A 13,967-nucleotide genomic window follows, 5' to 3' on the forward strand; every position below is an offset into this window, starting at 1 on the left:
TCCCAGTGACAACAAGAGGGAGACCAAGGCCACTGAGAAAAAGGGATGGCTCGGATAACAAACACTGCTATAGGGAACTTGCGCCTCTGTGCCTTGAAAGGGCTGGGAGTTACCAGCACAGATATAAACCCACCAGTGATCAAGAACAGAAATTGTCAAACCAGTTGACAGCAAACGGATTGATAGCTCTGGGTGGGGCCATAACATGACCTCCTAGAAAGGAACCACCTATTGGAAAAAAAAAATCTCTTGGGTTTAAAAGCAGCCCTGTGAAGGGAAATTCAAGGAAGAAAAAACTTTATTAATAAAGCTAAACTTGCCTGTCTAGTGAAAACCTGTTTATTGTGGTATCAAGTATATAACCTCTCTCTATTCTTCCTGACTATACTATCTAGGGGTTTCTAGTTGACTGTGAGTCAAAGCAGTATTGGGGGACAGAAGGTAGCCCACAAAGTGCAGAGGAAGCCTTCATCATCATCATCTTCACCACCACCACCACCACCATCATCACCATCATCTTTGCTTTTACAGTTACAATGAGTTTTTCACTGCACAGGAGGTGAAGTCTTATTGACAGAAGTCACAATCCAGCTTCACAATGAATACCATTGCTCATATCCGCAAATAAACAAGAAAGTGGTCTAGGGACTGTGTCTAATCACCAGGGCATGTAAACAACACGAATACCAGTAGGCGATTGCCTTGGTGCTTTTTGACCCTCCCTCCTTGCCGTTTGGGGGATATCTTTAGAAACTCTAACTTATCTACTACCATATGTCCACATGGGAACTTGATTTAGTGACACCCTACGCTACGGAGGAAAACTGCTATCTTTTCCGTAATAAAGCACGCTGTCCAAGGAATGAAAGTCCAATGTAGGGTGCTGGATCTGTGAGCTGTGGAGACGCTAAGTGAGAGCAGCCCAATGCTACGTCACTGTGCTTTACAAGAAAGGCGGTACCTGGCAGAGACCAAGTCACAGGCGCAGAAAGTAGAATCAAGGGTATCAGGGGTGAGGGGACGGGAGAGTGGAAGTTTTTATTTAATGGCTTGGGATGATGAAGTTCTGGACATTGATAGGAGCAATTACTGCAAAACACTGAACATACTTAACAATGCCACTGGACTGCAAGTTTAAAAATGGTGGGATTTGCAAATTCTGTGTGATGTGTATTTTAAACACAGTTTAAAAAAAATCAAAGCATACAATTCATCTTTCATGATTACCAAAACAGAAAAGCAAAGACTTGCCACAGATTTTTTTTCTTCAAAATATTTTTTTTACAAAACAAGAAGCTAAGATCCACAAGGATGGAAACCAGATAAACCTGTTCCGTTCCCCACTGTCACAGAGTGGACTTTCCACAGCCATTTGCCTGTAAGTGAATGCCTGTAAAGAGGCTCTCCCTAAGCCGTCATTCTACTCTCTAGAAAGTTCCAAATTTACTCCTTATGAGAGATTGCAGGGGAAACTAACATTACTATACCTAAGCTTGTGCCACCTCCTCTCTCCTGGAAGCCTGTCTCCAGCATCTATACACAGCACATAGACATCTCCCAGCATCTCATACACAGCACATAGACATCTCCCAGCATCTCATACACAGCACATAGACATCTCCCAGCATCTCATACACAGCACATAGACATCTCCCAGCATCTCATACACAGCACATAGACATCTCCCAGCATCTCATACCCAGCACATAGACATCTCCAGCATCTCATACCCAGCACATAGACATCTCCAGCATCTCATACACAGCACATAGACATCTCCCAGCATCTCATACACAGCACATAGACATCTCCCAGCATCTCATACACAGCACATAGACATCTCCCAGCATCTCATACACAGCACATAGACATCTCCCAGCATCTCATACACAGCACATAGACATCTCCCAGCATCTCATACACAGCACATAGACATCTCCCAGCATCTCATACACAGCACATAGACATCTCCCAGCATCTCATACACAGCACATAGACATCTCCCAGCATCTCATACACAGCACATAGACATCTCCCAGCATCTCATACACAGCACATAGACATCTCCCAGCATCTCATACACAGCACATAGACATCTCCCAGCATCTCATACACAGCACATAGACATCTCCCAGCATCTCATACACAGCACACAGACATCTCCCAGCATCTCATACACAGCATATAGACATCTCCCAGCATCTATACACAGCACATAGACATCTCCCAGCATCTCATACACAGCACAGAGACATCTCCCAGCATCTCATACACAGCATATAGACATCTCCCAGCATCTATACACAGCACAGAGACATCTCCCGGCATCTCGTACACAGCACATAGACATCTCCCAGCATCTCATACACAGCACATAGACATCTCCCAACATCTCATACACAGCACATAGACATCTCCCAGCATCTCATACACAGCACACAGACATCTCCCAGCATCTCATACACAGCCTAGAGACATCTCCAAGCATCTCATACACAGCACATAGCACATTGCATGATGAAGACAGAAGCATGGTTTTAAAATGTGTCATATAACCTCCCCACTAGCCCCTTTTTAAACATCACTTTTTGCAGATGTACCAGTCCTCCCATCACGAGATGAAAAAATAAACCTCACAGCTTACACAAAGTGAAGGTAGGAATATAAATAGCTAGAACATAGCACTGTCAGAAAGAGAAGGAGCAAACAGCATCGTCTCAGCAGAATTAGATGAGAAACAACAGTTTATATCTCCCTTTACTTTTTAGACAATAATAAAGGACTGGTTGAAACCCAAGAAAATTCCACAATACAAATATTCATTCCTAGAAATCAAAGCCCAGTTTCATGCTTAATTTTTAATAAGTACAGAGGCTCCTCCTCCAATGAGTCACTTACTGTAAATCCTAAATCCCATCAATGTTTCAATTAGCTTATAAGGTAATGAAATATTGTTTCTTAATTTTTTGACTCAAAAAAATTATATAAAACTATTTTCTGGCCAATATGCAAGTTATTGAAAATTTGGTCAACTAATATTCACTTACTACAACATTCACATTTCAAGTTAATTCCTAGGTTCAAACACGCAAAATAAAATATTTTAAAGCAAAATATCAAATGCTGACATCCTTAAAATTCAGCGCCCACATAAAAGGTGGACCCGGACAAATTCACAAGATCATCCAATGTATTAGTCTCTTATGTAAACAATATGAAGACATATCCTTCAACTTCAAACCCCCCTTATTACTTAATGGCATGCCCCGATTAATTAAGCAGATAGACGGTCATCCTCTGCCGGGGTTTATATTTCAACCTTGTTGGTCATGTTCTTCATAAACAGGCAAGCTTCATTTTGGAGTAGCCTGTCTACTATCCCAGCCTGTCGTGCATGCAGGGGTTCTCCATTCGCATCTATAATGCTAACAGCCCACTAGTAGTGCTAGCTGACACTTCACGGAGAACTGCATGAAGGATTATCGCTTCTATGCAGGAAAGCAAAACCACTACAGGTACCAAGATGCTAAGTGGCAACACCCTGACCTCTACTCCCACTTAAAGCGGGTGCATTTCAGGGCTCAAGGTGGGGGGGAGTAAGGTGATCAGAGACACAACCCCAGATCGCTAATATAGTAGAGATAGCAATTCTTCTCAGATTTTCTAATCCAGCTAAATTCACAGACATCAGTTTACCCAAAGGAAAAGTGGTCCCCTGTCCTTCAGTTGCTTGACTCAGAGGGCATTCAGCCAAGCACAGCCAGGCAAAACCATATGCAAGATCTCTTTAAGCTTAAAAAAAAAGAAGAAGAAGACTAGTTTCCAAAGAAATCAGACTCAGCTATGGCAAAGAAGCAGTCATTGAACCTTTTCTTCATCTTATCTCTGCTCCTGGTGTTTACAAACTCCAGGCATAGCCTTGGGTGCCTCCGGAGATTCGCTGAGTAACCCCATCGGATCCTTAATTTAAATACCCCGTTATCAATTGCTGATGGTTTTGGCAGTTAAATAGAAGCGAGTGAGTGGAATGGCATGCACAGAATGAATCCTTTTCAAGTTGTAAATGAGTGAGTCAGGATTCAGACTTGCCGAGATGCTCCAAATTAAAGCCCTTGCTATGATTCCAGGCACGCTCCCTCTTACCGTTTTGCTGTGGTCTCTCTCAAGCCGGATTCACCTGGAACTCCTTAACATATCTCTAGCAATGTGTTTGCACCAGGCCAGCCTCAGGCAGCGACTGAATTCACATCTTTCTGCGCTAGCAAGCTGAAATGGTACGGCCGTACTACAACCAAGAAAGGGGGAAGCACAAAAAATTCCCAGAGATCACCCAGAGAAACTGATCTCAGTGGAGCAAGACCAAGGAACGGATTCAGAAGATCACAAAGGACATGCTGACGTTCAGTACCGGAAGCTTTAACGGGTCAATTTTTCCCCTAGAATGAGCTCTCTCTCTTTTTTTTCTTCCTCCAAACACGATGGACTTGCCTGTGGGGTTCCCAGGAAGGCAGAGTGAACGGGCTCTGCAGCAGCATTGCAGCCAAAGGAACCACGCATATGCTGTCCAGGCAATCCACTACACACTGTCTCTCCAGAAAGATATCGATTTGCAATGCAGGGCTGCTTCAAAAGCATATGGAACGGGAGCCAGGCAGCTAGTGGTGATTGCACGTGAGGAAAAACATTTAATCAGAGGGATGCACTTTATCCTGCTCAATTCAATCTTTCAAGGCACTAGAGAAAGCCAGAAAGTATCCTGAGTGACAGTCCCATTAAATCATAATCTGAGGCCCTATAGAAGGACAAGTTTAGGCTACCCTCATTAATGTTACAAACGCTCGGGAAAGGGTTTAATGTGTCTATATGCATACATATGTCACATGTAAATGAGACATAATGAGGGCTCTAAAATTACCATGTACCAAATGCATGAGGTTAAAAAAAAATTTTTTTTTGAACAGGTGTAGCATTTCCTGAACCAAGGTGACAGATGCATAGTTATGAACCTGCAGAATTACCCATGGGCTTAGGACCTGTGAGACCCTCAAAAAAACAAAACAAAAAAACTCAAAAAACAAGCAAACAAACAAACAAAACCAAACCCCACAAACCAGAGCATACAATCTTTAAGTAAATTGTGCCAAGTCATGCCAGAGGGTACTGGGTGGCAAAGGAAACTAAACTGTTACTCTCTTAGCGCCCCCTACAGGAGTGAGGCTGAGCTAGCCCTTATGCTTGTTTTAGGATTTCCTATGGCTGGAAAGAGAATCGATATGGTTCAAAAATTAGAGCAGGTACAGCAAAACCGGAAAATAACTTACAGAGGAAATTTTAAAGTGACATGGTAATCTCGACTCATAAATATTCAATCATGTAGTAAATTCAGTAATGAGCGGTGGTAACTACTGTGCTAATGGCGGTGCTCTGGGCTTGAGTCTGTGTGTCACCAGAAGGCTGAGGAAGAACCATTCGCCCATCACATCCCAGCAGATACAAATGAAACACTTCTATGTCCCCCTCATCACCTTGAATGTCACCTAAGAAATAATCAACTTGACTTTTTTCTGCAACACGAAAGAAAAGTTCATTCAAAATCCCCTGGGGGGTGGGGGGCTCGTTAAAATAAAAAATATTATGCGCTTCCTTCTTTATCAAAGCTAAGAAATAAGATAAATGCTTTGGTATGGGTGCACCCATGTGCATTTACAAGCCACAAGAGGAGTTCAGATGTCATTTCTCAGAAGCTGTCCACCTTTTTTTATCTTTTATTTTAAGTTTCTCACTGGGCTAAACCACCTCCCCAGGGCTGAGGTAACATAGTCTGGCTGCCATGCCTGGTTTTACACAGGTTCTGGTATTGAATGTAGGTCCTCATTGCGGGGCAAACACTTTTATGATAAAGGTGGCTCCCCACCCCAAGTTGTCTACCTACTATCAGAAACCTTTTTGCCTGTGGGAACCCTGTGCCTGAAGAGTAGACTCTAAGTTCCACATGGGACTTAAAGGCTTGGGATTCTGTATGGGTTTGCTTACCCTTCCAATCCCCAAGCTCCCCCTTTTGCGAAGCCAACATGTTTCAAATTTGAATCACTTAGGATTTAATTATCTGTCGCATCATAAAATGCTCTTTTATTATTGGTTTCGTCCCTATTTTAAGGCCCTGCATACAACCATGCCAATCACTGGTTCCTTCCTCATTACTCTGTAACACAAAGCTAGGCATCTAAAAACATTGATTGGATTCTTAAAATAACTAATCAATTTCCCCAGCTCCATGTTTTGGGTCTAAAATTGTCTTGGGCAAACTCCCTTCCCATAATTCAATGCGCCCTGAAATAATTATGTTCCAAGTCAGCTTAGCCACTTTATCACAACAGTTCTTATAGTTTGTTTTCACTGAAGCTGTGCGTGAGATGTTCTTATTTACCAACATGTCGTGCAAAGGGTTAACGCATCAAAGAAACAAACAGAAAACAACAACAAAAAAATACTCTTTCATTTATTTCTTCCACACACACGTATTTGTATACACGGCATTGTGAACAGTCACGTTCTCTACATTCCAGAAACCACACGAATGACTGGGAATAAAGTGCCTACTACGCACGAGTGCCTGAGTACACTCTCTCGCACTACAGACATATAAATACATAGCACGCAAGGCGTGAGATCATCTATAATCATCAAATATCTATGTTTGTGAGAAATTAAATTTGCAAGTAGGGTAGATTAGATCTAACTCAAAAATAAACTTCAGATAATGATTTCAAACACTTAGTAAAAACCTATCCAGGAAATGATTTTAAATAAATAAAACAAGTTATTACAATGCAATTAAAAGTTATTGTTCCAACAGAGGATCTCACTATGTAGCCCAGGATGGCCTTCAATGGTCTGTGAATGAGTCTGCCCTCATTTAATCCTCATGCGCCAGGCTCCAAGAATCCCTGGCAAAGTAACTTTGACAGCACGTGTTTGGGTACAAAGGCTCCCATCTTTGTCTCAGGAGACTCCTCAGAGAAAATAACATAAATCTGAGGTGCCTGGGGCTCTGCCTGGATAGGAAGAGCAGGTGAGCAGTGGCGGGGAGCCTCAGAGGGAAGCGGTCTGAGCAGACAGCCAAGCAAGGCAGCGGGCGCTGTGCAGGCTGAAGGCAACGCCAGAGCATAGAGGGGCGTGTAGAGCATCCCAGGAAACTAGGCATTTTATCCCACGAGAAATGGTTGACTTGACTCCAAAAGGTACGCCTTATGGGATTATATGCAGACGGTGGGATGGATGGGGCTTTTCCCTTTTTAACAAGGAACTGGTGTAGAAAATAAATCTGGACAAGGAGGAAAGGGGGAAAGACATTCCGGAAGCAAGGACAGTGTCTGGACAAGACCTTAAAGAAGGCAATGGAATTAGGGGGCGGAGAGGTAAAAGGTGTTTCATTACCTGTTACTGGATGGACATGAGGTCCAGTAAAAAGGAGGAACTCAAATACAGCCCTGAAATTCTAACATAACAAGGAGAAAGTGGGGTCATAAACAACAAATAGATGTGAAGGAAAGGCAGCTGGAGGAGAGGAAGCCATGTTTGGGCAAAGGCATGTGTCCGTACGCGCTCAACAGCATGCCGCTTTCTGCATGCCTTGACTCAGTTCCCTAATATCTGGGGTGAACCAAGATGCTAGTCCATTTGACTTCTTGTGGGCAGGACAAAGAAGGAGAAATCAAAGGAAAATTCGGCCACAGATAAATGCTTGCAACCAGCCTCAGTGCACCTGAAACTAGAAGATAAGCCATTTGTTGCCTCAGGCAGGCAGGCAGGCAGGCAGCCATCCCTGGGCCCGAAGAGCAAGGCCCCCAGGCATGGTTGGTCCCACTAACTGAGTGAGCCTCTACAGTCAAGATGGGCCATTTTCCACTTCCTCAATGCTGACAAATGCTACAGCCATCTTCACCTTTGCTCTTCTCTCTGCCTACCATGGTCCTGACCAGCCAATCACTGGGCCACTCTGCTGGCCCTGGCTCTACTCAACTGAACTTCAGCAATCACCTCAGTAGTGTCTCCCCTCCCTCCCCCGCATGCTGCACTGGCTCCGCACATTAATTGGCTTCGTTTGTCTATGTATCTTCACATCCAACTACACTAGAAACATCCCCCTACGCCCAAGAGCGGGACCTTCTTCTCGGTCAGTCCTGCACCTTCCCAGACACGATATAAACTGTAGAAGAGCTACTAGTAACAGGGGTTTAAACAAAGTCTGTGGGAGGGCACAGAGTCAAAATGGGCAGGGAGAATGAAGAATTGTGATGGAAAAAAAAATACATGGTGTCAATACATACTATTTTGTGGTTGACCATAAAATAGTAAAGAACTCGATAGGCGGGGAGGGGCATCAGTAAATTAATCATTGTTTTTATGCAATGAAGAATGTCTTTTCGAGGGACAGTGACAAGTATCTGAGACCTCACTAAGACACAGTAGAGGCTACAAAACACTTTGAGGTTCAGAAGGGGAAAAAAAGGACAAAAGGCCTTGTAAATAAACATCTCATTTGAATTTGGGGAAAACACAGAAATAAGACTGACAAAGAGGCTAGAATCTGGCATCCATGTAAATTCATGTCTGCAAGGAAACCAAAGTTAATCTCCTGAAATGCTTACCCTTACATGAGGTGACTTTTTTTCCAATTCTGAAACATATGTGTGTGTCCTCCTTTTAGGAACTAGATTATGATAAGCACAATCTTTAATATTACTTCAGCTGGTGATGGAGTCAGGGTGAACATCAGTGACCACATTCAGCTTCACCGTATGCATATGCAGTGCCAAGTGGATCCTGCTCTCAAAAATCTGACGTCTGTGCCCTTCCCTGCTCAAGACTCATCCTTTCTTTGTAGGACTTTCCTCCGTTTGCCTTCTAAGAGCACCACTCTGTCTCAGGGCAAGTGTTTTCAGCCATCTTTGCCTTGGGAAAATGTCATGACTAGAGGGTCAAGGGTCAAGGTAGAGCTGGGAACTGAGGTGAAAACCTGTAGGCTATATCTTCCAGGCTTTGTGGAAGTTCCTGTCTGTTTAGAACCAGATGTGAGTCATACAACTGGGAGCTATCTTAGACAGGGCAGAGGCATAGACACAGTAAAGAAACAAAGCAACAGAAGATAAGGACAGAAGAATGCATTTAAACAAAAATAAACACTCTAAACCAAAAAAGGAAACACTAGTTACAATATTTAAAGAGTAGGTGAGGGTAGCAGAAAAGGCGGTGGGATGCCTTATAATTCTGCCTACTGTGAATTAATTGCATCAAACGCACACGAGAAAAAAAAGCCAAGTGTTATTTTGAAAAGCGACAAAAGATTCCTCAGAATAAGACGGTTATCAAATGATTACAACTCCGGAAAACCCTAGAGATTTTTATGAGTGACCATTTACAATGAAATACTCATTAACTGACTGATTTTTTAAAATGTTGGTGTTACTTTACCAAAGCTAAACATTAACCTTTTAGCAAAGCGGGAATTTTTACAACTCAGTTGCTCTCCATCAATGGCAGAACAAAAGTACTCATTCTTTTATATTTGGATAATTGTCATTTACTTAAAGTACTTCCTCAAAATACTACAACACTGAAGGAACCGTGATTAAATATTTAAGAGCCATTCCGTAGCTAAACACAAGCTACTCTCACATCACTGGTGCTGTTTATGGTAACATCAGGCTTGTTTCCATACTCAACTCTGAGCGTACTCTGGTTTCTAGAGGGGAAGCAAGTGCGGCCAGTCTTATCAATGAACACCCCTCATTCTATCATGACTCAACAAATTGTTCTTGAAAACTTTTTTAGTCTATTACATTTGCAAGAAGGACAGATGATAGAGAAGAAATATGGAGGGCACGCTCAAAACTCACACATGAATTCTAACAAACACAATCATAAAACCCCTATCTTCTTTCTTTTTTTAATTTATCAACTATGTAACTTTCCAAATGATACATTACATAGTATATAGGGACAAGTTACAAGGTAATGTTAGGATAGATGAATAATTTGTTAAAAAAAAAACATTAAACTAATTAGCCTATCAGTCACATCAAATAAGAATTTTTGTGTGGAGAACATATTAAAGTTAATGGATTAGCAATTCAGAAATACACTAGTCTAGTATACTCACTGGGGCTTTGCAAAAGATAAAAATAAGACCAAAAATGAAAGCCAGATTCTTTCTACTTGATACTGTGTCCTAAGGCCACCAACTGATAGTTGCCCTACACCCCAGCTTCTGAGAGTGATCCTGTTCTGTCGGCTTGTATCACATTGTTTTAGATTCTGCACGTACATGAGAACATGTGCTCTCCTTCCTATGCCCAGCTCACTTCACTTAAGCACATTGTTCTCCAGCCCCATCACTGCTGCAACAATAGAATTCCCTTGTTATGAAGACTAAATAGTATTCCTCTGTGTTTGCACACCTCTCTCTTTATCCATTCATCGATCATCTACACACGCATTGATTCCAGAACTCAGCTTCTCTAAACTGAGTAATGAATTGTAATAAACATGTTGTGCAAATATCATTTTTGAAAAGTCGATTTCATATCTTTTTACTAAACTGACAAATAATATGGGTAGATTTGTATCTCCACATCTGTATCAACCTACAGTGTCGATATAGTTTGGATTGATGGGTTCATTAATGTTTCTTGGTGAAAGACAAATTTTTGTTGAAAAAAATTATGTCCATGTGAAAAAAATCTTCAATTATGAATCTGATCTAGCCTGGAAATTGAAAGTCCAAAGATGGAGCTGTTGCCAAGGAACTTGAGGTGGTCGTGGCTGGCAAGATGCTGCAAAGAAGGGGAAAGCTCTGAATCTAATAAGAAAGCAGGTCGGTGCAGACTACTGCATCGATGCAGGCCTCTCTTATTTTCACCTTGCTTTCTGCAGCCTCATCTGGGTCACAGTTATGCTTCTCCCTGGACTTCAGCCCCTCCTCTCTCACCTGCATCCGCTACGTCCTCAATTTCCCTGCTAACAATGTGTTTGCACCTCAGTCTCTGTTCCCTTTGTTAAATCTTATTCCCTTCAGACTTGTACTTGCTTGGAAATATGCTAGTTTTTCATAGACCTGCTGTGTATGGCTTCTACATACACATGCATGCACACTTCCATGTTTACTATCTGAGTGACATATGAACTATGCGTGCATTGTCTCCCTGTTTATGAGACAGTGGAAACATGGAGTTCGGATGTGAGGCCATGCACCAAGTATGTACATCAGGGAAAACTCAGATGAAAAGGTGATTTCATTGTGACCACCTTCATGAAGAGCCATAGGAGAATCTGAAATATTCAGAACATGACACAAGGAGTAAAAATGACATGATAAAACTTCTTTGGTACAAACAAATTCCTCAGGGCAAAGTAAAAGCAAGGCCCAGGGCATTGAGAAGAGATGAGAGTCTCTTCTATTGTGAGCTTGGTTATATGAGAATGGAGTCTCTTTATGATACGAATCCATGACCGTCCAGACGATCCCAAAGGAGCCACCTCTGACTCCGGTTTCTTGTTGTTGTCCGTTTGCTTGTTTGCTATTAAGCTTGCTTAAGTTTTTCACTGTGAAGAAGGACAAAGTAAATAAAATTCTGGTTCAGGGTTATGAGTTAGACCCATTATCCCAGGTTTCTGAAATAGTCTGGAATTTAGGAAAATATCAAAGGGAAGAAAATCATCTTAGAAGTATATCAAAAAGACATAGAAAAATAACTTTTTAAAATTTTTAAATCTAATGAACTGTCCCTGATCTACTACTTAAAGTATTACAGTGAGGGAGACAAGATGGCTTCGTGGGTGATGGCACTCACCACTAACACCTGGAGTCCATTTCTGGAACCAACAGGAAAAAGCTGTGGCACCCTCAGGGACAGAAGAGTCATAGAAGCCTGTGGGCCAGATGGCTCTCAGTATACAGGGCAGCAACAGACACAAGAGAAACCGCACCCTCAGAAATAAGACTGAAGAGAGAACCAACTCAAGAAAGTCATCCTTTTGGCCTCCACAGTGAGACATGGCATGTATGTTACCTCTGCCCCAGCATACATGCATGCATACATGCATACATACATACATGTGTGCATACATACATGCATGCATACTTACATACATGTGTTTTTGTTGAGTTTAAAATACTGTAGTAAAGGGGTTGGGGATTTAGCTCAGTGGTAGGGCGCTTGCCTAGCATGCGCAAGGCCCTGGGTTCGGTCCCCAGCTCCAAAAAAAGAAAAGAAAAAAAAATACTGTAGTAAAAACCAGTAACTCAATGATTTGCCTACTCCTAAGAACAGAAAGGAACTAGAAAGGAGAAAGTTGAAAAGGACAGCAATGCTGTATAGCAACAGTACCCCTTGATGACCAAGGACAAACGCAGATGTTCACATGGGATGCTGCATAACTCCACTGCCTTTTCTGTGCGTGGAGGTTTGGTTTGGTCTTTTAAGCATGCGCTGACACGACTTTGGTTGTCCAAAGAGAAGTAGGCTACTCGGAGTAGGCAGCGCTGCTTGCTCGCTTTCTTGGACTTTGCTCTGCAGGATTCACTGACGTCTAAGAAAGAATGTGTCTCATCCAGCACTGGACAAGGAATCTAACCCAGACCAGTGCTTCTGCTGGGACCTTCTAAGGAGCACGCAACTGCACTGCAAGCCTCCATCTTGATGGTGGCCAAGCAGAGAAAGCTTGGAAATATGCACTGGCAGCATCTCCAACTGCTTCAAGGAACTGGGCAGAGATCCTGACTCCGTCAAGTGGCAAGAGCTGGTGACCTGGAACATTGGGTCCAGCCCCAGGTCCTTGGTATTCTCGCTGCCTGGGGTTCTAACACCGAATAAATCAGTTCCTGTTTCTATATTCCCATAATTACCATCCAGTAAACCTCCTTTTTTCCTACAGGTATTTTAAACTCACTTTCACTCCCTTGCAACCCAGTGTGTTAGTAAATGTGAGCTTCTATATGAATAAAGGGTGCTGAGCTATGATGAAGCACTAATACCAGACATGTGGTATTAGTGTTAACCAGCAGTGTTGTTTTAAGAGCTAGGAAAGGGAGATTTGTGGATGATACGGTGACTGAGAAAGGAAAAGGATGGGCCTCATACCAGCCAAAGGATTTTTCACAAGACTACTTCAAATGTCTAACTACGTCATGTATAAAATCTTCTAAGTCTGTACTATGTATAGAATTATTTTTTGTTATTTATACTTATATCATATAAGGGACTGCCATGCAACAATAGCTATTAGCCTCTTAACTGGTTTTTTAGAAAGCCTGACTGGTTTGGCAAAATTATTTGGACAGGACCCAAGTCTCTGTGACAACACACATGAAAATGCGAGTCTGACGGCTACACGCTGACTCAGAAGTAGCTAACAAATGCTCCAGAATCCGCAGAAGTGAAGTCGATCTGCTGCCTCAGCTCTGGCCTCTGACAGCAAGGGGACTCTTTTACAAGCCGCCAGGGTGCTCTAGATATGTGTGAAGGAGGTAAAGAAAAGGCAAGAAGACGCTGTACAGCAAACCACATTTTGTGCGTTTCTCTCACCATGCTCTATTATTCGACCAGCCATTCACTGAGTTTTTGAATTCCCAACCATAGGGTTAAAAATGAACAGGCCACCACTGTTGTTCCCACAAATACTCACAATAGTAAATCCCACAAACGCAATATTCCCCAGAGACCTGTAACAGAAGACGCTGTGAGAGTTCAGGCTAAGAGAGGCTTCGGAGACATGGATCAAGCAACACCCGACTATTCCCAGCTTAGGTAACCAAATTCTGAATACTAGAATCACAAAGAATTCAATAGGTAAAACAGGGCAAGGGGGGCTCCGTACAGTCAAAGACTAACAGTGATCACACTTAACGTAAGCATTGTTATCTGAATGCAACTTGATAACATAATGACGAGGCTTTGTAACACCAT

The 13,967-nt window shown here is 42.4% G+C and overlaps 1 protein-coding gene across 3 annotated transcripts in view; it reads right to left on the reverse strand.

Moving 5' to 3' along the window:
• The window catches only part of Cdk14 (cyclin dependent kinase 14), a 475,778-nt gene that overhangs the window by 363,513 nt on the left and 98,298 nt on the right, over positions 1–13,967 (reverse strand). The window contains exon 1 of one of the 3 annotated variants that reach the window (XM_032907013.1): positions 4,489–4,572. The exons of 1 other annotated variant lie outside the window; for it this stretch is intronic. In XM_032907013.1, coding sequence (XP_032762904.1) covers positions 4,489–4,557 — 69 coding nt within the window. In that variant the 5' untranslated portion in view covers positions 4,558–4,572. Of the gene's footprint in view, positions 1–4,143; positions 4,609–13,967 lie in introns of those variants that run through there. One more of the 3 variants, XM_032907012.1, reaches the window with a different exon arrangement.

Source organism: Rattus rattus, chromosome 6, assembly GCF_011064425.1.
Source record: "Rattus rattus isolate New Zealand chromosome 6, Rrattus_CSIRO_v1, whole genome shotgun sequence".
NCBI classification, from domain to species: Eukaryota; Metazoa; Chordata; class Mammalia; order Rodentia; family Muridae; genus Rattus; species Rattus rattus.